The sequence below is a fragment of the Aotus nancymaae genome, unplaced genomic scaffold, assembly GCF_030222135.1.
Source record: "Aotus nancymaae isolate 86718 unplaced genomic scaffold, 86718_ANA_hifiasm-v0.15.2.pri h1tg000004l, whole genome shotgun sequence".
Classification (NCBI taxonomy): Eukaryota; Metazoa; Chordata; class Mammalia; order Primates; family Aotidae; genus Aotus; species Aotus nancymaae.
The window spans coordinates 58,582,901-58,609,764 of NW_026988415.1; the positions used below are offsets into that span (position 1 = coordinate 58,582,901).

The 26,864-nt window shown below is 34.9% G+C and overlaps 1 protein-coding gene across 1 annotated transcript in view; it reads right to left on the reverse strand.

Moving 5' to 3' along the window:
* The window catches only part of DACH2 (dachshund family transcription factor 2), a 618,955-nt gene that overhangs the window by 95,833 nt on the left and 496,258 nt on the right, over positions 1-26,864 (reverse strand). The window contains exon 6 of the mRNA XM_064360361.1: positions 9,382-9,554. Within this exon, the coding sequence (XP_064216431.1) occupies positions 9,382-9,554 (173 nt within the window). The remainder of the gene's footprint in view (positions 1-9,381; positions 9,555-26,864) is intronic.

The window sequence follows — 26,864 nt, forward strand, 5'->3', positions numbered from 1 at the left end:
AAACACTTTTGCACTGCTGGTGGGAGTGTAAATTAGTTCAACCATTGTGGAAGACAGTGTGGCGATTCCTCAAGGACCTAGAAATAGAAATTCCATGTGACCCAGCAATCCCATTACTGGGTATATATCCAAAGGATTATAAATCGTTCTATTGTAAGGACACATGCACATGAATGTTCATTGCAGCACAGTTTACAATAGCAAAGACCTGGAACCAACCCAAATGCCCATTGATGATAGACTGGACAGGGAAAATGTGGCACATATATACCATGGAATATTATGCAGCCATCAAAAATGATGGGTTTGTGTCCTTTGTAGGGACATGGATGAACCGGGAAACCAACATTCTCAGCAAACTGACACAAGAACAGAAAATCAAACACCACAGGTTCTCACTCATAGGTGGGTGTTGAACAATGAGAACACATGGACACAGAGAGGGCAGGATCACACACTGGGGTCTGTTGGGGGGAAATAGGGGAGGGACAGTGGGGGGTGCGGAGTTGGGGAGAGATAGCATGGGGAGAAATGCCAGATATAGGTGAAGGGGAGGAAGGCAGCAAATCACACTGCCATGTGTGTACCTGTGCAACAATCTTGCATGTTCTTCACATCTACCCCAAAACCTATAATGCAATTTAAAAAAAAAAAACTGTTTGCAAAAAAAAAACACACAAAAAGAGAAAAAAGATAATATGGCAAAAAGGATGTGTTAGGCAGTTCTTGCAGTGCTAAAAATGAATACCTGATACTGGGTAATTTATTAAGAAAAGAGATGTAATGGGCTTATGATTCTGCAGGATGCACAAGAAGCACAACATGTGTATCTGCTTCTGGGGAGGTCTCAGGAAGCATTTCCTTGTGGAAGGTGAAGCAGGAGCAGGCATATCACATGGCTAGAGCAGGAAGAAGAATGGGGAGATAGGTGCAACACACTTTTGAATAAACTGATCTCATGTGAATTCAGAGTGAGAGCTCACTTATCACCAAGGGGATGGCCCAAGACATTCACAAGGGATTTACCCCCATAATCCAAACATCTCCCATTAGGTCCCATCTCCAACATTGGGAATTACCTTTCAGTATGAGGTTTGAGCAGGGACAAATATCCAAACTATATCATTCCACCCCTGAACCCCCCAAAGCTCATGTCCTTTTCTCATTGCAAAATACAATCATGCCTTTCCAACAGTCCTCCAAAGTCTTGGCTTGTTTCAGCATTAAGTCATAAGTCCAAAGTCTCACGTGAGACAGAGCATGGCCTTTCCACCTATGAGGCTATAAAATTAATTGCTTATTTAAAATCAATTAATTCAAACTACTTACTTCAAAGATAAAATCTTGGAAAATCAGAAATAAAAAAGGAAATATTACAATTGATTCTACAGAAAAAGAAAAGGTCTTCAGAGACTACTATGAACAAGTAAAAGCTTGCATACTTGAAAACCTAGAAGAAATGGATGAATCCCTAGAAACTTACTTTCTCTCAAGATTTAACCAGGCAGAAATATAAAACCTGAACAGAACAAAAATAAGTAACAAGATAGAATCATTAATACAAATAATCATCAAACAAAGTCCAACATCAAGTGGATTCACAGCCAAATTCTATGAAACATAGACAGAACTAACGCCAATCATCCTGAAATTGTTACAAAAAGCTGAGGAGGGGAAAATACTCCCTAAATAATTCTGTGAGGCCAGTAACATCCTGATACCAAAACCAGAGGACAACACAACAATAAAAGGAAACCACAGGCCAATATCCTTGAAAAGTATAGATGCAAATATCCTCAGCAAAATACTGATGAATTAAGTCAACAACACATAAAAAAGATAATATACAATGACTAAATGTGTTTCATACTAGGAATGTAAGGATGAATCTACATATATAAATCAATAAATGTGACAATCCCAGCAATTTGGGATGCCAAGTTGAAAGAAGGGCTTGAGGTCAGGAATTAAAGGCCAGCTTAAGCAACACAATAAAACATTCACCTCTACAAAACAATTATTAAAAAACTAGATTAGCCAGGCTTGATAGAACATGCCAGTAGGCCCAGTTACTCCAGAGGCAGAGATGGGAGAATCACTTGAGCCCAGGAGTTTGCAGCTGCAGTGAGCTATAATTGCACCATTGCTCTCCAGCTTGGGTGAGGGAGCAAAATGCTGTCTTTAAATAAATAAATAAGTAAATAAATAAATAAATGTTATATATTGCACAATCTGAATTAAAAACAAAAATCATAAAAATCTCAACACATGCAGAAAATATGTTTAATAAAATTTAAATCCCTTCATGATGAAAGAGCTCAATGAACTTTGGAGGCATAAAATGGAAATACCTCAAAACAATAAGAACTGTTATAACAAACCCACAGTCAATATCATACTGAATGGAGAAAAGTTGAAAATATTCTAATAACTGGAACAAGGAAAAGATGCCTATTCTCACCAGTCTGATTCAACATAATACTGGAAGTCCCAGTGCTAAGGTTTGGCTCTGTGGGTCCCCACCTAAATCTCACCTTGAATTGTAATAATCCCCAATTGTCAAGGGCAGGACCAGTTGGAGGTAATTGAATCATGGAGGTGGTTTCCCCCATGCTGTTCTTGTGATAGTGAGTGAGTCGTAGGATATGTGAAACTTTTATAAGCATCAGGCATTTCCACTTCTTGCAGTCATTCTCTCTCCTGCTACCCTGTAAAGAGGTACCTGCTGCCATGATTGTAAGTTTCCTGTGGCTTCTCCAGTCATGTGGAACTGTGAGTCAATTAAACCTTTCGTTATAAATTACTTAGTCTCATAGCATCATAGTAATGAATTAATATAGTAGATTGTAACAAGATAGTGAACAATACTATAAACATACTCAAACATGTGAAAGCAACTTTGGAACTGTCTGGGTAACAGGCAGAGGTGGAAGTTTGGAGGGCTTAGAAGTAGTCGCGGAGATGTGATAAAGTTTGAAAGTCTCTAGAGACTCGTTTAATGGGTTTGACCAAAATGGTGATAGTGACATGAACAATGGAGTCCAGGCTGAGGTGGTCTCAGATAGAGATGACAAACTTGTTGGGAACTGGAATAAAGGAGACTCTTCTTATGCTTTAGCAAAGAGATTGGCAGCGTTTTGACTCTACCTTAGAGATCTGTGGAGCTTTGAACTTGAGAGAGATGATTTAGGGTATCTGGTGGGAGAAATTTCTATGTGGCAAAGCATTCAAGAGAAATCAGAGCACAAAACTTTGGAAAATCTGAAACCTGATGACGCAGTAGAAAAATCCCATTTTCTGGAAAGAATTCAAGCCATCTACATAAACTTGCATAAGCAATGAGGAGTCAAATGCTAATCACCAAGACAAAGGGGAAAATGCCTCCAGGGCATGTAAGAGATCTTCCCATCACAGGCTTGGAGGCCTAGGAGGGAAAAATGATTTTCTGGGCAGGGTTCAGAACTCCCCTGCTGTGTGCAGCCTAGGGACTTGGTGCCCTTTGTCCTAGCTGCTCCAGCTGTGGCTACAACGGGCCAATATACATCTCAGGTTATTGTTTCAGAGGGTGCAAGCCCCAAGCCTTGGTGGCTTCCATGTGGCATTGGGCCTGCAGGTGTGCAGAAGACAAGAATTGAGGTTCAGGAACCTCTGCCTAGATTTCAGAGGATGTACGGAAACTATTGGATATCCAGGCAGAAGTTTGCTGCAGGGACACAGCCCACAAGGAGAACCTCTGCTAGGGCAGTGCTAAAGAAAAATGTGGGGTATGATCCCCTACACAGGTCCCCACTGGGGCAATGCATAGTGGAACCATAAGAAGAGGGCCATTGTCCTCCAGACCATGGAATGTTAGATTCACCAACAGCTTTCACAATGCACCTGGAAAAGCCACAGACACTCAACACCATCCTGTGAAAGCAGGCAGGAGGGAGGCTCTACCCTGCAAAGCCACAGGGGCAGAGCTGACCAAGGCCATGGGAGGCCACACCTTTTACATAAGCATGACCTGGATGTGAGACATGGAGTCAAAGTATATTATTTGGGAACATTAAGGTGTAATGACTACATTGGATTGCAGACTTCCATGGGGTCTGTGACTCCTTCGTTTTGGCCAAATTTCTCCCATTTGGAATGGTATATTTACCCAATGCCTGTACCCCATTGTATTTTAGGAAGTAACTAACTTGCTTTTGATTTTATAGGCTCATAAGCAAAAGGGACTTGCCTTGAGTCTCTTCTCAGATGAAACTTCAAACTTTGACTTTTGGGTTAACGCTGGGATTAGTTGAGACTTTGGGGGACCATTGAAAGGGCATGATTGTGTTTGGAAATGTGAGGATGTGAGATTTTGGAGGGGCCAGGGGTAGAATGATATGGTTTGCCTCAGTGTCCCCACCCAATTCTCACCTTGAATTGTTATAATGCCCACATTTCAAGGACAGGACCAGGTGAAGGTAATTGAATCATGGGGGTGGTTTCCCCCATGCTGTTATTCAAATAGTGAGTGAGTCTCATGAGATCTGATGGTTTTATAAATGTCTGACATTACCCCTGTTGGCAGTCATTCTCTCTCCTGCTGCCCTGTGAAGAGGTGCCTTCTGCCATAGTTATAAGTTTCCTGAGGCCTCCCCAGCCACGGAGAGCTGTGAGTCAATTAAATATCTTTTTTAAATAAATTACCCAGTCTCGGATATATCTTCGTAGCAGCTTAAGAACTAACTAATTCACCCAGCCAGAGCAACCATGAAAAAGAAATAAATAAAAGTCATCCAAATTGAAAAAAGGAAGTCAAATTTTCCCAGTTCACTGATAATATGACCTACAGCTAGAAAACTTCAGTGTCCACCAAATACCTTTTCAATTTGAGAAATTAATTTAGTAAAGTTTGAAGATCCAAATACGAAGTTACACAAATTGATAGCATTTCTAAATACCAATTATGATCCAGCAGAGGATCAAATAAAGAAGACAATCTCATTGACAACAGCTAGTAAAAAATAAAATAGCTAAGAATAATTTTAGCCAATGAGGTAAAACATATCTACAAGAAAAACTATAAAACACTGATGAAGGTAATTGTAGATGTCAAAAACAAGTGGAAAAATATCCCTTGCTCTTGGATTGAAAAAATTAATATTATTAAAATGATCATATTACTCAAAGCAATCTACAAATTTAATGCAATCCCTAAAAAAAATCATTTTTCACAGAAATAGAAAATACTATCATCAAGTTCATATGGAACCAAAAAAGAGCCTGAATAGCCAAATAAATGCTAAGCAAAAAGAATAAGGCTGTAGGCATCCATTACCTGACTTCAAATTATACTATAAGGCTACAGTAACCAAAGCAGCATTGTACTGATATAAAAACAGACACATAGATCAAGGAAACAAATCAGGGAACACAGAAATAAAGCCATGTACTCACAGCCAACTTTTTTGTGATAAAATTAACAAGAACATGTACTGGGGAAATAACACTCTTTTCAATAAATAGTGCTGGGAAAATTTGATTGCCATATACAGAAGAATGAAATTGGACCCTTATCTTTCACCATATGCAAAAATCAACTAAGGACGGATTAAATACTTTTGCAAGACATGAAACCATTAAAGTACTATAAAAATAACAAAGAAAAATTCTCCTGGACATTGGTCTAGGCAAAGTATTTATGAATAAGACTAAAAAGCACAGGCAACAAAAACAAAAATAGACAAATAGGACTTAATCAAGGTAAAAATCTTTTGCACAGCAAAAGAAATAATCAAGACTGAACAGACAATCTACAGAATGGGAGATATTATTTGCAAATAATGCATGTGACAAGGGATTAGTAGCCAGAATTTAGAAGGAACTCAAACAACTCAAAAAGAAAACTCCAAATAATCCCAATACAAAGTGGGCAAAGGACATGAACAGACATACAAATGTCTAATAGGCATATGAAAATGCTCAACATCACTAATCATCAGAGAAATGTAAATTAAAACCACAATGGGATATCATTTTACACCAGTAGGAATGCCTATTTTTTAAAAGAGAAAAAATAACATATGTTTTCGAGGATTTTTGAAAAGACAAAAAATAACAAATGTTTGTGAGGCGAAAAGGGAATGCTTATTCACTGTTGGTAGGAACGTAAATTAGTACATTCACTATGGAAAACAGTATGGAGATTTCTCAAAGAACTACAAATAGAACTACCATTCAATCCAGCAATCCCACTATTGGGTATCTACCCAAAGGAAAATAACTCACTGTATCAGAAGGATATCTGTACTCATATGTTTATTGCAGTACTATTCACAACAGCAAAGATATGGAATCAACCTAAGTGTATATCAACAAATGATACGATAAAGAAAAAATGTAAGATACATATATATGCAAGATATATTTATGCATATACATATCTTGTACTTTTTTTGATCATAGTATTCATATATATTCCAAATAGTAATCCTATATGTACATAGGTGCAAGATATATATATGTATATATATGACATATATAGAGAGGAATACTATTCAGAATATATATATATAATGGAATGCTATGATCCAAAATGTGCTATATACATAAAAGTATAAACGGAATACTATTTATCCATAAGAAAGAATGAAATATGTCTTTTGCAGAAATATGTATGAAAATGGAGGCCATTATCTTAAGTGTAATAAGTCGGGCACAGAAAGAAAAATACCGTATGTTCTCACTAATAAGTGGGAACTAAATAACACGTACACAGGAATGTAGAGTGGGAATGATAGACAATGAAAAGGTGAAGGATGAAATAGGGCGCATGATGAGAGATTACTTACTGGGTACAATGTACATTATTTGAGTGACAGATACCCAAAAAGCCCTTTTTTTCACCACCATGCAATCTATGCATATGACAAAATGTATTTCTGACATATTTGTACAGAAACAGAAATTTTTATCAGAGAGTGTTTTAATTAAACGTATGTCTATTAACTTACTTTAGTCAAAATAACTGCATGAAAGTAGATCCAATTTCTCTTTGGCATAAAATGGTTTCTGTGTAGTTGTGTATTTGTCAGGGCATAAATAAGCATGTGATCTAACTTCACCTTTTAAAAAGTTGTGTAAAATTGTTTGTGACAAATCCAACTTTCTTTTTTAAAAGGTTGCATATGAAATAAATTAATAAGCCATAAACAAAATTTTAGTTATATTGATGTAATAGGTAAAAAATAAAATAATATTTGGATTAAGAAAATTATCATTTCCATTTCCAACACCATAACTATGAACCACATTCCCATGTGCCTCTTGACTCAAATTATTCACAAAGCTAAACAAAGTCTCAAACATTCAAACAAAATAAAGCTAATTCCATGGGGTACTTATGAAAACCAACCAATACACTTTTGAAGAGTCATAGCATGCCTCTATTGAGAGTACTCTTCCATCATTTCAAAACCAGTATGACAGTACCATTACTTTGAAATGCTTTTGTTTGTTTGTTTTAGAGAAGGGGTCCACAATGTTGCCCAGGCTGATCTTGAACCTCTGGGTTCAAGTGATCTACCTCTTCTTAGGCTCCTAAGTAGCTGGGACTACAGGCACATATCACCACCACTGCTTCCAGGTTTGCTTTTCAATATAATTTCACAATTTGTGTTGTTATATTTTCTTAATAGCCATCCAGTTTCAAAATCATGGGAAACTTATCCCACATTTCATGTGAGATTTTCTTCTCAAAGACAACTCTAAATCCAAGTTTACATTTCAGTCAAATATTTAAATAACAGACCTCTCATTAGTTATGATAGACTAACCCATTATCAACCACAAGCTTTATTTTTACCCTCTAATTTGTTTTTTATGGATTCAGAGGTACAAGTGCAGTTTTGTTGCCTGGATATTTGTGTAGTGGTGATGTCTGCAGCCGGTCTTTCTAGGAAGCAGACATCCACTTGGTGATATAAATATATATGAAGCTTTATAAAAATGATCAATTTCTCTTTTCCTTTCTTTAAAAGGTTATGCTTTAAATTTTCTTCAGTGCTTTAGAAGGCTCCCATATTACAAGCTAATTTTAAAATGAAACAAGTGTGTCTAAAACGTCACATTTCCTCTGCCTTCACTTCTTTCACCTCCATGTCTATCTGTTACGGCCATATCAATATTGCAAGGCTCAGTTGCTATCCATCAACTATATAATGCTTTCCCAGGCTCAGTTGAAGTCCATCAACTATATATTGCCTTCCCAGGCTCAGTTGAAGTCCATCAACTATATAATGCCTTCCCAGGCTCAGTTGAAGTCCATCAACTATATAATGCCTTCCCAGATCTCTGCCTTCTCTCTTCTTAAAGGTAGGTAGAATCACTCCTTCCTGTAAATTCCTGTAATAGTTGGTGGTTGTCTTGTTAGCACAAGCTAAGTGGGTACTTCTTTGTCTCACATTTATGTTTGGGAGCTCCTGGAAGTCAAGGAGTGTATCTTCCTTATAAATTTCCCATATTGCTCAATACCCAGAGATGTATTTATTAAGGGTATAATATTTGTTGAGTAGGTGAAGGAATAAAGGAGGGAATCAATGGGTTTCTGTGATTAACTAAAATCTTGGGATCCTATGTACCATATATCACCTCCTCACAAGAAGAAGAAGTATTCAAAAGCCTAGTGCATATGATAACTGGAAAGAGAGTGAAAAAGCTATATGCCAAACTAAGAGGAAAAAGAAGGGGTAGCTACAAAATATCCTTTGTGTTTCATTATCCCATGCCCATAAACTTAAATAATAGTATTCTAACATTATAATGTTAATGCAATAAGTTACCATAAATATTGTTAATGTTTTGTGTGTTTTAATGTATGTTTCTCATCTCCAGACAGCCCATGAAATAAGCACCATTGATTATTAACTATGACCTTTATTTTATAGTTGAGGAAACATAGGAGGGCTAACTGTCATACTCAAGTTGATGTAGCTAAGTTACAAATCAGAACTGGAACCCAAATCTGTAAGTCCTGCATGGTATATCATAGCTCATAACTGTCTCTCAAACTCCAAAAAGATGCCCAGTGTTTACTTTGTTTCACCCCAGCAATGGGAATGGTTTTTGCATACTCTTCTACTCTGTCATTAATCTGCCCATGCCTCCCACACATTGTGCACATGACTGCAAGACAGGAAATAGAATTAAAAGTGAGCTCTGTGGCCATGAAATGAAAACAAACAAACAACAATTTTGGCAGGCCTAGTCACAAACTAAACCCATCAATACTGTATGCCAACCAACTGAGTCAATGAGCTGTGTTACTACTGAAGATCCAGTGGGATTAATATTTTATCAAAATTTGCATGTAATTGATACCTTTGTCCTTTTCTAAATCATGATTCTTACCTTTATAACAGAGGTACCAGCTCTGGAGAGTGGACTGTGAATCTGTGCTGCAGCAGCCATGTTGGCAATAGTATTGAGATGGTTCATCTGATTCATTGCCATGGCAACTGATGCAGGAGGTAAGCTGACTGGAAGTAGGGGATGAGGCATCATCATAAATGGCAGATCCAGTCCTAAAAGAGACAGTGTATATTAAACTTGTTACATTACTATCTGAAATAGTTTGTTAAAAAGTATCTAAATTCATTCTTAGTTTTCTTAAAAAAACCAATTTTTATTATATTCTAATGTCTGTGCCATTAATAGTACCTGTGGTATTTTATATTGTTTAATAATTTTTAAAATCTTTCTATATCCACACATTTAATTAGAAATATGCTTTTTTCTTGCTTGCACTCCCAAAATATTTATAAGATGCGATCTTTTTTACCCATAAAAACCAACATAAATCTTTAAGCCAAACACAATTGCATTTCAAAAATAAGAACTTTCTTCTTAATCATCATAACCATTTTGTGACATCTTAACATTAATGTATTGATGTGTTGATAGTTTACAGCTTTACAATTTCATTAAGAAACTTAAGAGACCATCCTGCTGGTAAGGCCGAATGTAGATTCGCTAAGCTTCAGAACTATAGAAGAAAACAAGACTTGGAATATGTTATACCCTTTTAGATATAAATCTCTAAAATGAATGCTTATATTAATAGCTTTAATTTAAAGTCTTTGTCAATAAATAATAACTCCCCTATCAAACTATCAACCTATTTTCCAGTTTAATAATAAATAATAACATTGTTGAATAGTTTCAGGAATTTCATTTGTTTTCTTATGCAAGTTGAAATAATTTTCACACATTTGAAACACCTGAAAGAATATCTCTCAATTATTACCCACATCCAACTTGTGGTAACCACAGATATGCCATCATGTAAAAGGTAACATTAAAATAACTGTCGACCTATCCCTTGATAGGCTTGGATTTGTAGGACGAAAGGTCTTTGAGCAGAGTCTACTAAAAGTTAGTCTAGCTTTATGGATGTAAACGTGACTATGAGTCAACCATAGCACTTATTATAAACCATTACCTCTACAGTGATCTTGCCTTATTTTGGACAGAGCCCAGAAAGCAGTAATCTTTAATAGATATCCTAAAACATCCTTCTCTATAATTTTTCTAAATGATCACAAACTACAGAAATTCTAAGGTGGCCAGCATTTATGTTGTTCCTGCACACAACTATTAAGTATTAATAACATCCTGTTTTTTTCTCTTTGTAATCACTTCACTTTTCCTTGCTTCCCTTATCACAACAGAAAAAGAACATCAGTGAATCTATAGGAAGTATATCAAAAAGCTCCCTGAAACTTATTCCACAAAACAACAGTGGCAGTAATACAAATACTCAAAACACATATTTTTTATGACAAAGATTTTCTCACATTCCATGGCTTCTTTTCATTTTCTTAACAGTGTGCTTCGCAGAGTAGTTTTTAATTTTAATAAAGTCCAATTTTAATGGGAACTAGAAAGAAGAAGCAGTGTTAATTTATTTAAGGGTCATCTCCTGATTTCAATTATAATGGTTGATCTAAAACTGATAACAACGAAGTACACAGGCAGCACAAGCAACGGAATGCATTGCCAGATAGGTCAGGTATCATACAACACTCAAGTGAGAGTCACAGTTAAATGAATTCTTAAATAAAGAAAACATTAGCCACCAGTGTTTCTGATAAAGATAGCCACAAAATGCACTGTTATCAGAATTACACAAGGATAAAACCTAACCTGGAAATTTAAATTCTAAATGGAACTCAGAAAAGGAAACATTCTCAGTACTCCCTATCTGATTCCATATCCCAAAGTTAGAAACCGTTTTAAACTTTTCTCCTATCCGTGTTCACCTATGGCTCACTATCTCTAAATCCTTTTTAGGAGAAGCCTTCCAAACCAAACTTATGAGCTATGAAACATTTTTCTTGCAATTATTAATTTATCAAAGAAGCCTCAAAACGAGGCTTACAACATTGAATTCAAAGTGACCTTTTCTACTCTCTTTTAATTATTTTTACTTTTTAATTGTTAAAATTTTTATTATAAATTGACAAATTATAATAGTATATACTTATGGAATACAAAGTGATCCTATTATATATTATATATGTGTACACACATATATACACACATATATGTATATACTGACACACACAATGTGTGATAATTAAATAAAGCTGATTAATATAGCCATCACCTCAAACACTTATCATTCTGGAGAACATTATGCTAAGCAAAATAAGCCAAGCAGAGAAAGACAAACACCGCATAATCTCATTTGTATGTAGAACTCATTCCCTTTTGAACTAGAAGCATGTTTTCAGTTAGCCTTCTGAAAGTACTTAGGTACGTAGGCATTTCTATACTTAAATTATCATATAGCTTATGCAATAATGATATTTTATAATATATATTAAACTAATCACTGTTTATCTTTCTCCTGAAACCTTAACATTATGTTCAACATAATAACAACAATCAATGCCCTAAGTAGGTTTCTATATAAGGCTATAATTTACCACAAGCCCAAGGTAATTATAGGCTTCAGTCCTTCTTTGTGTACACTGCTTCAGTCACAAATTGATCAATCTTAGATGAAAAGTAGCCATCAGTGCTTCCCTTTACTATTCAAATAAGCTTTTGTTCAATTTACACTTCCCTTAACAGTGTAATAATCTTTGCTCATTCTCCAAAGATTTTCAGCATCACCTAGACACCATCTGGCGATAATAAGAAATAGGCCTACTTAAAGTCCAATTGACATGCAAACTAAATGCCTACTACAAAAAGAATTTAACAGTCCATTGGCAGTCAGTTTTAAAATCTAATACAACAAACATTTCAAATGACCATGAAAGGTTTAAAACTCATACTTTGAAATCATGACCTGTGATAACTGTCAATTGACTATAATGCCCTAGACTTTAAGCTTACTCTAGTAGTTACATTACACGCCAGTTTAACAGTGACCCACATCAGTTCTCCATGGAAAGCATATGCAAATACTGAATTGTGATAGCCAAACTTTTCCAAAACTGAACACATACAATTAAAAGCCATTAATAGTACACACTATACCAGAAGTCTGGCTCACTTAGTCACACACCATATACACACATAGCTTTTTAATAATATGGTAATAAAGACAAATCTTAAAAAAAAAAAAAACCACCAAAATGAGTTATCTCTTTTCCTATTGAGCTCACGGACATTATGCAAGTTACTATAATTCCTTTTTTTTTTTTTTATGAGATGGAGTCTCACTGTGTCATAAAGGCTGGAGTGTAGTGTAGATCTCAGCTCACTGCAACCTCTGTCTGCCGGGCTCAAGCAATTCTCCTGCCTCGGCTTCCCGAGTAGCTGGCATTACAGGCATGTGCCACCATGTCCAGCTCATTTTTGTATTTTTAGTTCAGACAGAGTTTCACTACGTTGGCCAGGTTGGTCTCGAACTCCTGACCTCAAGTGATCCACCCAGCTTGGTCTCCCAAAGTGCTGGGACTACAGGCATGAGACACAGCCAGCACTCGGCCTTTAAGAGTAATTTCTAATGCATCTTGATATTTCAGCAACTCCTATAATTTTTATGTAAGTGAATGGCAGCACCTCCTTCTAGCCATGAAAGGTACAAAGTTTAGTAATCCTCTAATTGTCTATCTAAATCACACATTGATTTGATTTCCAAGTCACGCTGACCTCTGAAATATTTTGTCATTTCTACAATGACTACCAGGCATTAATCCCTTGATACAAGTACCCTATCTTCCCAATCGGTCTTCCTGTGCCTTTTCATTTGCCTGTTGGCTTTTCATTCAACAGGTGTGTATGGGTATCTCCTAGTTGTTTTAATTTGCAATTCCTTAATGATATATTACATTGAAGATGTTTTCATATGCTTGTTTGCCATCTGTGTCTTAATTGATGAGGTGTCTTAGAAGGTCTTTTGTCCACTTTTAAATTTGGTTATTTCTTATTGTTGAGATTAAAAGCTCTTTGTATATCTATCAGTCCTTTATCATATATACGTTGTGCAAACACTTTTTCCCATTCTATTGTTTGTCTTTTCATTCTTTTAACAGTGTGCTTCACGGAGTGGTTTTTAAGTTTAATGAAATCCAATTTATTAGTTTATTTTAAGGTTTATGCTTTTGATAGTGTATCTAAAATCTCATTGTCAAACCCAAGATCACCTAGATTTTCTCTGATGTTATCTTATAATAGATCCAGAGTTTTGCAATTTAAATTTAGGTATATGATCTTTTTGAGTTAATTTTTGTGAAGGGCAGATGGTCTGTGTCTAGGTTCATTCTTTGCATGTGATATCCCAATTGTTCCACTGTAATTTGTTGAAAAATGCTATGATCCTACTGTTCAATTGTCTTTGTTCCTCCATCAAATACCAATTGACTGTCTTTGTGTGGATCTATTTCTAGGCTTTCTATACTATTCTATTAATATTAATCTATTTGTCGGTTCTTTTGCCAAAATAACACTATTGTGATTACTGTAACTTTATAGTAAATAATGAAGTATGGTAGTATCAGTCCACTACATTTTTTCTTATTTAATACTTTGCTGGGTATTTTGGGTCTTTCATTTTCCATATAAATGTTGGAATCACTATGTGAATAACCATAAAACAACTTCCTCGGATTCTGATTGGGAATACATTAAAACTACAGATCAAGTTGGGAAGAACTGCTTTTCTAATGATATTGAATCTTCCTATCCATGAACATAAGATATCTCTCCATTTATTTGTATATTTCTGGATATTTTTCATCAGAGTTCTGTAGTAGTTATTCTAATAATATTATATATATTTTGCTAGGTTTATATTTAATAGTTTCAATTTTTGTTGCAAACTTGAACAATTTTGTGTTTTTATTTGTACAAATTTAAGTGGTACAAGTGCAGTTTAGTTACATGGATATATTGCATAGTGGTGAAGTCTAGGCTTTTAGTGTAATCATCACCTAAAAAATGTACACTGTAGCCATTAAGTATTTTCTCTCCTCCCTCACGCCCTTTCCACCATCCCATCCTTCCAAGTCTCCAATGTCTATTATTCTACACTATGTCCATGTGTACATATTTAGTTCCCACTTATAAGTTTTTGACTTCCTGTTTTAGAGTTGTCTCACTTTAGATGTGTTTTTAATTTCAAATTGCAATGTTCATTGTTGGTTTATAAGAAAGCAGTTGATTTTGTATGTTAATTTTGTATCCCGCAACCTTACTATAATGTCTTATTAGTTCTAGAAGTCTTCTTTGTAAATTCTTGTGAAGTTTTGGACGAATGCAATTTTTTCTTGCCTAATTTGCATATATTTTATTTCTTTTCTTGTCATTTTGCACTAGCTAAGGCCCCCAGTACAATGATGAATAGAAATGATAAGAAGGAACATCCTTTCCTATTTTGTGATCTCAGGAGAAAAGCATCCAGTTTTTCACCATTGAGTAAGATGTCAGCAGTAGGTTTTTATAGATGTTCTTTAACAAGTTGAGGCAGTTCCCCTCTATTCCTATTTTCGTCTAGGAGTTTTTATTATGAATGGGTATTGTATTTTCTCAAAAACCTTTTCTGCATCAACTGTTAGTATCATATTATTTTTATTCTCTAGCCTACTGATGTAACAGATTACATTAATTGATTTTCCAATCTTGAGTTACCGTTGCATACCTGGAATAAATTCCACTTGGTCATGGTGGGCAATTTTTGCTATACATTATTGACTTTAATTTACTATTCTGTTTTCAGGATTTTTGCATTATGACCATCAGAGATACTGGTCTGTAGTTTCCCTTTCCTATGTTGTCTTTCTCTGGTATTTTGGTATTTGGATAATTCTGATCTCATATAATGAATTAGAACATATTCCTTCTGCTTCTATCTTCTGGAAGAGATTGTAGATAATTGGTATATTTTCTTCTTTAAATGTTTGGTAGGCTTTACCTGTGAACCCACATGAACATGGTGCTTTCTGTTGTGGAAGGGTTTTAATTATAGATTCAATTTCTCTAATATGTATAGGCCTTTCCAGATTATCTGTTTCTTCTTGTGTGAGTATTGGTAGATTGTATCTTTCAAAAAATTGGCTCATTTCATCCAAGTTATCAAATTTGTAGGTATAGAGTTGTTGAGTATTGCTATATTATCATTTTAATATCATAGGATAAATAGTGATAGCCTCTCTTTATTTTCTGATACTAGTAATTTGCATCTTCTCTCTTTTTCTTAGTTAGCCTGCGTAGGAGTTTATAAACTGCATTTGTCTTGTCAATGAAGCAGCTTTTGGTTCATTGATTTTCCTCTGTTGATTTTCTGTTTTCAATTTTATCCATTTCTATACTAATAATTATTATTAATGTTCTTCTGCTTTCAATTTAATGTTTTATCTTTTCATTTTCCTAAAGTGGAATCTTTGGTTACTGATTTAACCTCTTTATTCTTTTTAATATATTAATTAATTCAATGCTATGTATTTTCCTCTAAGTACTGCTTTTGCTACATCCTATGACTTTGGATAAATAATATTTTCATTGTCATTTACTTTAAAATGCTTTTAAATTTTTCTTGAGGGTTCTTCTTTGATTCATGTGATATGTACAAGTGTACTGTTTTATCTACAGGTATTTTTGATTTTACAACTGTCTTTCTGTTATTGGTTTCTCATTTAATTCCATTATGGCTGAGAGCATACTTCATCTAATTTTCATTCTTTTAAATATGTTAAAATATATTTTGTGACCCAGAATGTGGCCTCTCTTGGTGAATGTTCCATATGAATTGAAGAGGAATTTTAAATTTTTATTAAAAATTTTAATATCTTAAAAATTAAACTATTAAAAATTTTAATGTTTTTCAGTGGTTGCCTTAGAGTTTTCAATATATATTTACAATTAGTCTTATTCCATTCACAAATATCACTATACTACTTCAGGAGTACTACAAATGCCTTATAACAGAGTATTCTCAATTCTCACTTTCTCCTTTCAGTCCTTTATAATGGTGCTCTCATTTATTTCACTTATCCGCAAGGTATAATCACCCAATACATTCTTTTTAAAATTACTTCTTCTTATTATTGTTGGTATTTCAATAGCTTTGGGGGTACAGGTAGCTTTTGGTTACATGGATGAATTGTATAGTGCTGAAATTTGAGATTTTAGTGCACCTGTCACCTGAGAAGTGTACACTGTACCCATAATATAGTTTTTTGTCCCTCACCCACTCCCCACACTCCTCCCTTCTGATTCTACAATGTCCATTATACCACCCAGTATTTCTTTGCATACATATAACTTAAATCCCACTTATAAGTGAGAATATATAGTACTTGGTTTTCCATTCCTGAGTTACTTCATTTAAAATGATGGCCTTCGGCTCCATTCAAGTGACTGCAAAAGTTATTAATTTCTTCTTTTTGCGACTGAGTAGTATTCCATGGTGTATACATATAACACATTATCTTTATCTACTCATCAGCTGATGAGCACTCAGGTTGATTCCATATGTTTGCAATTGTGAATTGTGCTGCTGTAAGCATACAAGTGCAGGTGTTTTTCTGATATAATGACTTCTTTTCTTTTGGATAGATGCACAGTAGAAAGATTGCTGGATTGAATGGTAGATCTACTTTTAGTTCTTTGAGAAATCTCCACATTGTTTTCCATAGAGGCTATTCTAAATTACATTCCCATCAGCAGTGTAGTAAGTGTTCCCTTTTCATTACATCCATGCCAGCATCTATTGTTTTTTTTTAATTTTTTAATAATGCCAATTCTGGCTGGGGTAAGGCAACATCTCATTGTGAGCTTAATTGCATTTCCCTATTGATTAGTGATGTTGAGCATTTTCTCATATGCTCTTGGTCATTTGTATATCTTTTTTCTTATTTCCATAGGTTTTTGGACCACAGGTGGTATTTGGTTACATTATTAAGTACTTTATTGGTGATTTCTGAGATACTGGTGGACCCATCACCCAAGCAGTATACACTGAACCCAATTTATAGTCTTTTACCCCTCACCCACCTCCCGCATTTTCCTCAGAGTCCCCAAAGTCCATTGTATCATTCTTATGCCATTGCATCCTCATTATTTACCTCTCTCTTATGAGTGATAACATACAATGTTTTGGTTTTCCATTCCTGAGTTACTTCACTTAGAATAATAATCTCCAGTTCCATCTAGGCTGCTGTGGATGCAATTAATTTGTTCCTTTCCATGGCTGAATAGTATTTATATATATATATATATAAATATATATATACACATATATAAATATATATATACACACATATATAAATATATATATATACACACACACACATATATATAAAATACATAATTATATCACAATTTCTTTATCCAGTTTTTGATTGATGGGCATTTGGGCTGGTTCCATATTTTTGCAATTGTGAATTGTGCTGCTAAAAATGCACAGGTATCTTCTTGGTATAATGACTTATTTTCCTCTGGGTAGATACCCAGTAGTGGGATTGCTGGATCAAATGATGGTTCTACCTTTAGTTCTTTAAGGAATCTCCACACTGTTTTCCATAGTGGCTGTACTAGCTTACATTCCCACCATCAGTGTAGAAGTGCTCCCTTTTCACTGCATCCACACCAACATCTATTATTCTTTGATTTACTGATTATGGCCATTCTTGCAGGAGTAAGGTAGTATCAAATAAGAAACTATGGTTTTGACTTGTATTTCCTGTATATGTACTTTTGATAAGTGTCTACTAATGTCATTTGCCTACTTTTTTGATGGTATTGCTTTTGCCTTTCTGATTTGTTTGAGTTCGTTGTAGATTCTGGGTATTAGTCCTTTGTTAGATGAAGAGTTTGCAAACATTTTCTGCCATTCTGTGACTCGATTATTTACTCTGAAGATTATTACTTTTGCTGTGCAGAAGCTTTTTGTTTGTTTGTTTAATTAGGCCCTATTTATTTATTTATTTATTTTTATTACATTTGCTTTTAGGGTGTTAATCATGAGTTCTTTGTCTAGGCCTATGTTTAGAAGAGTTTTTTCTAGGTTTTCTTCTAGAATTTTTATTAATTGAAGTCTTAGATTTATGTCTTTAATCCATCTCGAGTTTATTTTGTATTTGCTGAAAGACATCTAGTTTCATTTTTCTACATGTGGCTATCCAACTTTCCCAGCACCATTTGTTGAATAGGATATCCTTTCCCCAATTTATGCTTTTGGATGCTTTGTCAAAAATCAGCTTTATTTCTGGGTTCTCTATTCTGTTCCATTGGTCTATATATCTATATTCATATCAGTACCATGCTGTTTTGGTTACTATATCCTTGTAGTATAATTTGAAATCCAGTAATGTGATAGCTCTCCGCCTTTGTTGATTTTGCTTAGAATTACTTTAGCTATTCTGGCCAATTTTTTTCTTCCATATCAATTTTATAATAGTTCGTTTGTTAATTCTGTAAAAAATATGTCATTGGTAGTCTGATAGAAATTGTAATGAATCTGTAGATGGCTTTGGGCAGTATGGCCATTTTAGCAATATTGATCCTTCCAATCCATGAGCATGGAATGTTTCTCCATTTGTTTGTGTCATCTATTATTTCTTTCAGGAGTGTTACATAGTTCTCCTTGTAGAGATCTTTCAACTTATTGGTTAGATGTATTCCTAGATATTTTACATTTCTGTGATCATTGTAAATAGAATTGCATTCCTAATTTGGCTCTCAGCTTGAATCTTATTGCTGTATAGAAATGGTACAAATTTTTTGTATGTTGATTTTGTATCCTGAAATTTAGTAAAGTCATTTAACATGTTTTGAAACCCCTTGATAGAGTCTATAGGGCTTTCTAGGTATAGAATAATATTGTCAGTGAAGATAGATATTTTAACATCCTCTTTTCCTATTTGGATGTCTTTGCTTTCTTTCTCTTGCCTGATTGCTCTAGCTAGGACTTCAAGTACTATATCATATAGGAGTGGTAAAAGTGGGCAACATTCTCTTGTTCCAGTTCTTAGGGGTAGAATGCCACCAGTGTATGCCCTTCCAGTATGATGTTGGCTGTGGGTCTGCCATAGATGACTTTTATAATTTTAAGTTATGTTCCATCAATGCCTGATTTGTTGAGGGCATTTATAATAAATGGATGCTTGTTTTTATTGAATTCTTTTTCTGCATTTATTGAGATGATCATATGCGTTAGGTTTGAAATTATGTTTAGATGGTGAATCACATTTCTTGACTTGCATAAATTGACCCATCCCTGCATCCCTGGGATGAAACCCACTTGATCATAATGTATTATCTTTTTGATGTTGTGCTATTGGATTTGGTTTGCTCATATTTTAGGGAGGATTTTTTTCATCTAGGTTCATCAGGGATATTGGTCTGTAGTTATCTTTTTTTGGTTATGTGCTTTCCTTGCTTGGGTAACAAGGTGATGCTGGCTTCACAGAATGAATTGGAGGGCATTCTCTCTTTCTCAATATTTTGGAAATGTTTCAGTAGGATTGGTACCGTTTATTTGAAGGTCCACTGAATTTGGCTTTGAATCCATTTACCCCTGGGCTTTTGTTTCATTGGCAATTTTAAAATTACTGATTCAATCTCAGTGCCTGTTGTTGGTCTGTTGAGGATTTCTATTTCTTCCTGATTCAAGCTAGAAGGGTTGTATATTTCCAGAAATTCATCCATTTCCCCTAGGTTTTCTAGTTTGTGTGCATAGAGGTGGTCATAGTAGTTTCAAATAATCTTTTGAATTTCTGTAGTGTTAGTGGTAATATCTCCATTTTTATTTCTAACTGAGCTTATTTGAATCATCTCTCTTCTTGGTTAGTCTAGCTAAGGTTCTATTGATTCTGCTTATCTTTTCAAAGAATCAACTTTTTTTCATTGATCTTTTTCATTTTTGTTTCAATTTATTTATTTATTTATTTTAGTTCCTCTCTAATCTTTGTCATTTCTTTTCTTCTGCTAGTTTTGGATTTGGTTTGGGCTAGTTCCTCTAGTTCCTTGAGGTGTGATGTCAGGTTGTTCATTTGTGACTTTTCAGACTTTTTGATGTAGACATTTAGCACTATAAACGTTCCTCGTGGCTCTTTTTCTGTGTCCCAGCTGTTTTAATAACTTGTGTCAGTATTACCATTCATTTTGAATACTTTTTAAATTTCCATCTTGATTTTATTGTTAAACCAAAAATCTTTCAAAATCAGATTGTTTAATTTCTATGTTCTTGTATAGTGTTGAGGGTTCCTTTGGCAGTTCATTTCTAGTTTTATTCCACTGTGGCCTGAGAAGATGTTTCATATAACTTTGATTTCTAAATATTTATTGAGGCCGGGCACGGTGGCTCAATCCTTTAATCCCAGCACTTTGGGATGCCGAGGAGGGTGGATCATGAGGTCAGACATTCAAGACTAGCCTAGCCAATGTAGTGAAACCCATCTCTACTGAAAATATGAAGAAAAAAAAATTTAGACAGGCATGGTGGCTGGTCCCTGCAATCCCAGCTACTCAAGAGACTGAGGCAGGAGAATCACTTGAACCTGGGAGACAGAGGTTGCAGTGAGCAGAGATAATGCCACTGGACTCTAGCCCAGGCAACAGTGAGAGACCCATCAAAAAAAAAAGTCATTGAGACCTTTTTAAAACTTTTATTTTAGGTTCGGGGTATATGTGCAGGTTTGCTATATAGGTAAACTGTGTGTCATGGGGGTTTGGTGTACAGATTATTTACTCATATAAGTAATAAGCATAGTACCTAATAGGTATACTTTCTGATCATCTTCTCCTTCAGCCCTCCACCCTGAAGTAGGCCCAAGTGTCTGTTGTTTTCCTCTTTGTGTTCATGTGTTCTCATGGTTTAGCTCCCCCTTTTGAGTGAAAATATGCAGTATTTTGTTTTCTGTTCCTGCATTATTTTCTTGTGGTAATGGCCTCTAGCTCCATCAATGCTGCTGCAGAGAACATGATCTAATTCTTTTTTATAGCTGTGCAGTATTCCATGGTGTATATGTACAACACTTTCTTTATCCAGTTTACTGTTGATGAGCATTTAGGTTAATTCCATGATATAGAATTATATCATCTTCAATTAGGGATTGTTTGACATCTTTCTTCCTTTTTGGATGCCTTTGATTTCTTCCCCCTTCCAGATTGCTCTGGCCAGGACTTCCAGTACTATGTTGAATAAGAGTGGAGAGATAAGGCATCCTTGCCTTGTGCTGGTTTTCAAGGGGAATGCTTCCAGCTTTTGCCAGTTCAGTGTGATGTTGGCTGTGGGTTTGTCAGAGATAGCTCTTATTATTTTGTGGTAGCTCCTTCAATGCTTAGTTAACTGAGGGTTTTTAACATGAAGGGATCTTGAATTTTACCAAAAGCCCTTTGTGCATCTATTGAGAAAACCATGTGGTTTTTGTTTTTACTTCTGCTTATATGATGAATCACATGTATTTATTTGCATATGTTAAGTCAACCTTGCATCCCAAGGATAAAGCATACTTGATCATGGTGGATAAGCTTTTTAAGTGTTGCTCAATTTGGTTTGCTGGTATTTTCTTGAGGATTTTTGCGTCTGTGTTCATCAAAGATATGGGCCTGAACTCTTCTTTTTTTCTTTTTCTGTTTTTGGTGTGTATCTGAAAGGATTTGGTATCAGGATGATCCTGGCCTCATAGAACAAGTTAGAAAGGTGTCCCTCCTCCTCAATTTTTGGAATAATTTCAACATAAATGGTACCAGCCCTTCTTTGTACATCTAATATAATTCAGCTGTGAATCCATCTAGTCCTTGGATTTTCTTGTTTGGTAGGCTTTTTATTACTGCTTCAATTTTGGAACTCATTATTTATCTATTCAGATATTCAATTTCTTTTGTGTCTAGTCTTAGGAGGTTGTATATTTTCAGAAGTATATCCATTTCTTCTAGATTTTCTAGTTTGTGTGCACAAAGGTGTTTAGAGTAAGTCCCCAAGGATTTTTTGTACTTCTGTGGGTTAGTGGTAATGTCCCCTTTGTCATTCATAATTGTGTTTATTTGGATTTTCTCTCTTTTGTATCTTTATTAGTCTAGCTAGTGGTCTGTATATCCTATTATTTTTTTCAAATAACAAAACCATGGATCCCTTTATATTTTTACTGGGGTTAGATCAAAAAAGAAAAAGATCATTACCTAATAATAAAGGGTTTAATTCACCCAGAAGACCTAAATATCCTAAATAAATATGTACTCAACAGAAGAGCACCCAGATTCATAAAGCAAGTTCTCAGAGACCTATGATGAAACTTGGATTTACACACAATAATAGTGAGAGACTTCAACATTATACTGACAGTATTGGAAAAATCATCAAAGCATAAAATTAACAAAGATATTCAAAACCTGAACTCACCCTTGACCAAATGGGCCTAATGGACATTTATAGAACTTTCCAACCAAAGACAACAGAATATACATTCTTCTCATCTGCACATGGTACATACTCTAAATTGACCACACAATCAAATATTTTAAAAATCCTCAGAAAATTAAAAAAAGTCAAATTATACCAGCCACACTTAAGACAGCAGGATAGTGAAAATAGAAATCAATACTAAAAAATTCAATCATATAATTACATGGAAATTAAACAGACTGCTCCAGAATGACTTAGGGTAAATAATAAAATTAAAGCAGAAATCAAGAAATTCTATGCAACTAATAAGACCAAAGATACTACATATGAGAATCTTTGGGACACATCTAAGTCAATGTTATTATTGAAGTTTATAGCATTACATGCCTACTTCAGATAGTTCAAAAGATCTCAAATTAACAACCTAATCTCACAATTAGAGAAACTAAAGAAGCATGAGCAAACCAACCCCAAGTATATCAGAAAGCAAAAAATAATCAAAGTCTGAGCTGAACTGAATGAAACTGAGACATGTTTTGTGACCTATCATATGGGCTGATATGGTTTGACTCTTTGACCCCACTCAAATCTCATTTTGAATTGTATTCCCATAATTCCCATGTGTTGTGGGAGGGACCCAGTGGGAGATAATCGAATCATGGGAATGGTTTCTTCTATACTGTTCTCATGATAGTGAACAAGTTTCATGAGATCTGATGGTTTTATAAGGAGAAACATATTTACTTGGTTCTCATTCTCTCTCTTGCCTCTACCATGTAAGAAGTGACTTTTGCTTTCCACCATGATTGTGAGGCCTCCCTAACCATGTGAAAGTGCAAGTCCATTAATCCTCCTTCTTTGGTAAATTGCCCAGTCTTCGGTGTGTCTTTATCACCAGCATGAAAATGGACTAATGCATGGTCTATCTTAGAGACTGCATCTTGTGCTGATGAGAAGAATGTAAATTCTACATTTATTGGATAAAATATTCTGTAAATACTTTCAGGTCCATTTGTTCTAGAGTTCAGTTTAAGTCTAGTGTTTCTTTGTTTACTTTCTGTGTTGATGCTCTGTCTAGTGCTGTCAGTGGAGTGTTGAAGACTCTCACTATGATTGTGTTATTATCTCTTTTCCTATATCTACTAGTAATTGTTTGATGGATCTGGGAGCTTCAGAGTTAGGTGCAGGTATATTTAGGAAGGTAATATCTTCTTGTTGCATGTATCCTTTTATCATTATATTAATATAATGACCTTTGTCTTTTTTTCACTGTTTTTGCTTTACAGTCTGTTTTATCTGATACAAGAATTGCTACTCCTGCTTATGTTGTTTTTATTATTTGAAAAAACTATTATGTGTTAGATTAATTAAGAATTTTTATAAATTGGCCAGGCATAGTGGTTCATGCCTGTAACCCCAGCATTTTGGGAGACCAAGACAGGCAGATCTCTTGAGCCCAGGAGTTCAAGACCAGCCTAGGCAGCATGGAAAAATCCTGTTTCTACTGAAAAATACAAAGATCAGCTAGGCATAGTGGAACACGCCTGTAGTCCCAGATACTGGAGGGTGGGGGGGCTTGGTGAGAGGATCACCTGAGCCTGGGAGGTCAAGGCTGCAGTGAGCCATGATCACACCACTACACTCCAGCCTGGGTGACAGAGTAACATCCTGTAAAAATACAAACCGAGTGACAAAAAAAAATAAGAAATTTAAAAAATTAATTTATCTTAATTTATTCCTCCTCTAGTGTTCTTCCTTTCTTTACATATATCAAACTTTCCCACATATATCATTTTGTTTTTTTCTGAAGACGTTTCAATGTTTCTTGCAATACAGGTCTACTGGTATGGTAACACATTAACTCAATTTTTGTTTGTCTGAGAAAGTTTTTATTTCTCCTTCACTTTTTAAGGGAAAATTTCCTGGAGACAGAATTCTATGTTTGTGGGGCTTTTATTTTATTTTTTTATTTTTAATTATTATGGGTACATAATAGGGGTATACATTTACGGTGTTTTCTTTTTCAGTACTCTAAAGATTTCATTCTACTCTCTTCCTGTTTGCCTGGTTTCTAAAAAGAAGTCCAGTGTAATTATTATCTTTGTTTCTGTGTGGAAATAAAAATGTCTTCTGTCTTTTTTCAAGATTTTCTTTTTGTCATTAGTTTTCTGCAGTTGGAATATAATATGGATATTTGCAGAATTTGGTATTTATCCTCCTTAGTGTTTGCTGAACGATAAGTGGTTTGGTGTCTCTCGTTAATTTTGGAAAATTCTCAGTCATTGTTATTTCAAATATGTCTTGTGTTCTTTTATTTTTCTCTTCTCTTTGTCACACAGTTCTCAGATATTCAATTCTGTTATGTTATTTCACTCATCATTTCCCTTTTTTCAGCTTGGGAAGTATGTGTTGAAATATCAAGCTAACTGATTCTTTTCTTGGCTGTGTCTATTCTATAGATGATTTCATGTAAGATATTCTTCATTTTGCTAGAGTTCTTTTTTTCTATTCCTAGCATTTTCTTTTGATCTTTTTCTTACGGTTTCTACCTCTCTGCTTAAATATCTCATGTGTTCTGTATGATGTCCATTTTTTGCATTCTCTTAGTATGTTAATTAGTTCTCAGTCTGATAATTCTAAAATATCAGCTATGACTGAATTTGGTTCTGTTTCTTGCTCTGTCTCTTCAGATTGTGTTTCTTGACTTTGTTTATGTTTGCTATTTTTTTTAATTTAAAGCCAGAAATGATGTATTAGGTAAAGGAGACTGAAGTAAATAGGCCTTTATTGAAGGTTTTATGCTGATCTGGCTGTGAGTTACGCTATCATAACTGCTTGCACTACCTGTGGCGTTAGTGTCTAAATTTTCCTCTAGTCCTGTTTCTGTCCTCCTTATTTTTGCTTCTCCCTAGAGAACCTGTCATAAATAGGGTCTGAAAATTGCATTTCTTTAAGTTGTAATCCTCCTTCGTTATACAGGAGCACTACTGTTTTTGATAGTTAAATGTGAGGAAAGAAACGTTCTATATCTTATAATTAGGTCTTAGTCCCTTAGTGAGCCTGTATCCTTGGGCTGTGACTTTCACAAATGATTTTTAGCTCCAAAAAGTCTTTGGGTGAGACAGGAAGCTAAGGCTGCTGGAATTGTTCTGTTCCTTTCTCCTCACATAAAAGTTAGAGGGGGTTGGATGTTAGTATATCCCTTTCCCCACGTCAGTTAGGCTCTAGCAAAACCAAATAGTTTAAGCTCTGGTAAAATAGTTTTCTTTGAGGATGGACCTTTTTTAAGGAGAACAGAGCACTATGAACATATTTCAAGGCTGTTACTTTACTTTTACCCTTGCTAGAAACATGAGGGGAATTTTCTCAGATCTTCACCCTGAGAATCTGGTAGGACTCCTAGAAATAAAACTCATGAAAATGTAGGGGCCCCATAAGACAGGACCTACATGAGTTTTTGTCTTTTGAGCTAGGTCTAGTGAATCTCCTGCAATTACTCAATCACTCTTTAAATGCTTCTACCAGTGTCTAGCTGTGGCTTCTCCTTATGAGCTATGATTCTCTATTTCTGCCTTTCTCCCTAGTTTCCAGCATGGTAGGGCTCTGTGATGTCAAACCCTGATGGCATTAATAAGAGTTAGTGATTTTCAGATTGTTTATCTTTATTCTAGTTGCAAGGATGGGAGTAATGACTTCCAAGTCATTTATATGTCAGACTAAAGTCTTCTAAATTACCCTCTTTATAACCTGAATCTACCTTAATCAGTCTTTTTTTCTAACTTTTCATAACATAGTATTTATAACTTTTCTGGCATTCATTTTATTTGCTTTTGCTTAATGTTTCATTTTGTATAAGACATTTTATGCTTGAGATTATAACCACTTTAAAGTAACACACAATAACTTATTTTTGTATGCTTAATAACTGATCAATTCCACTAAGATTTGGAACATCATGTTAAAATATCTCAGAATTCCTCTGTTGTCTTAATCCTAACAGATAATGGGAGAATAAAAGTCTCAGGGAAGAGAG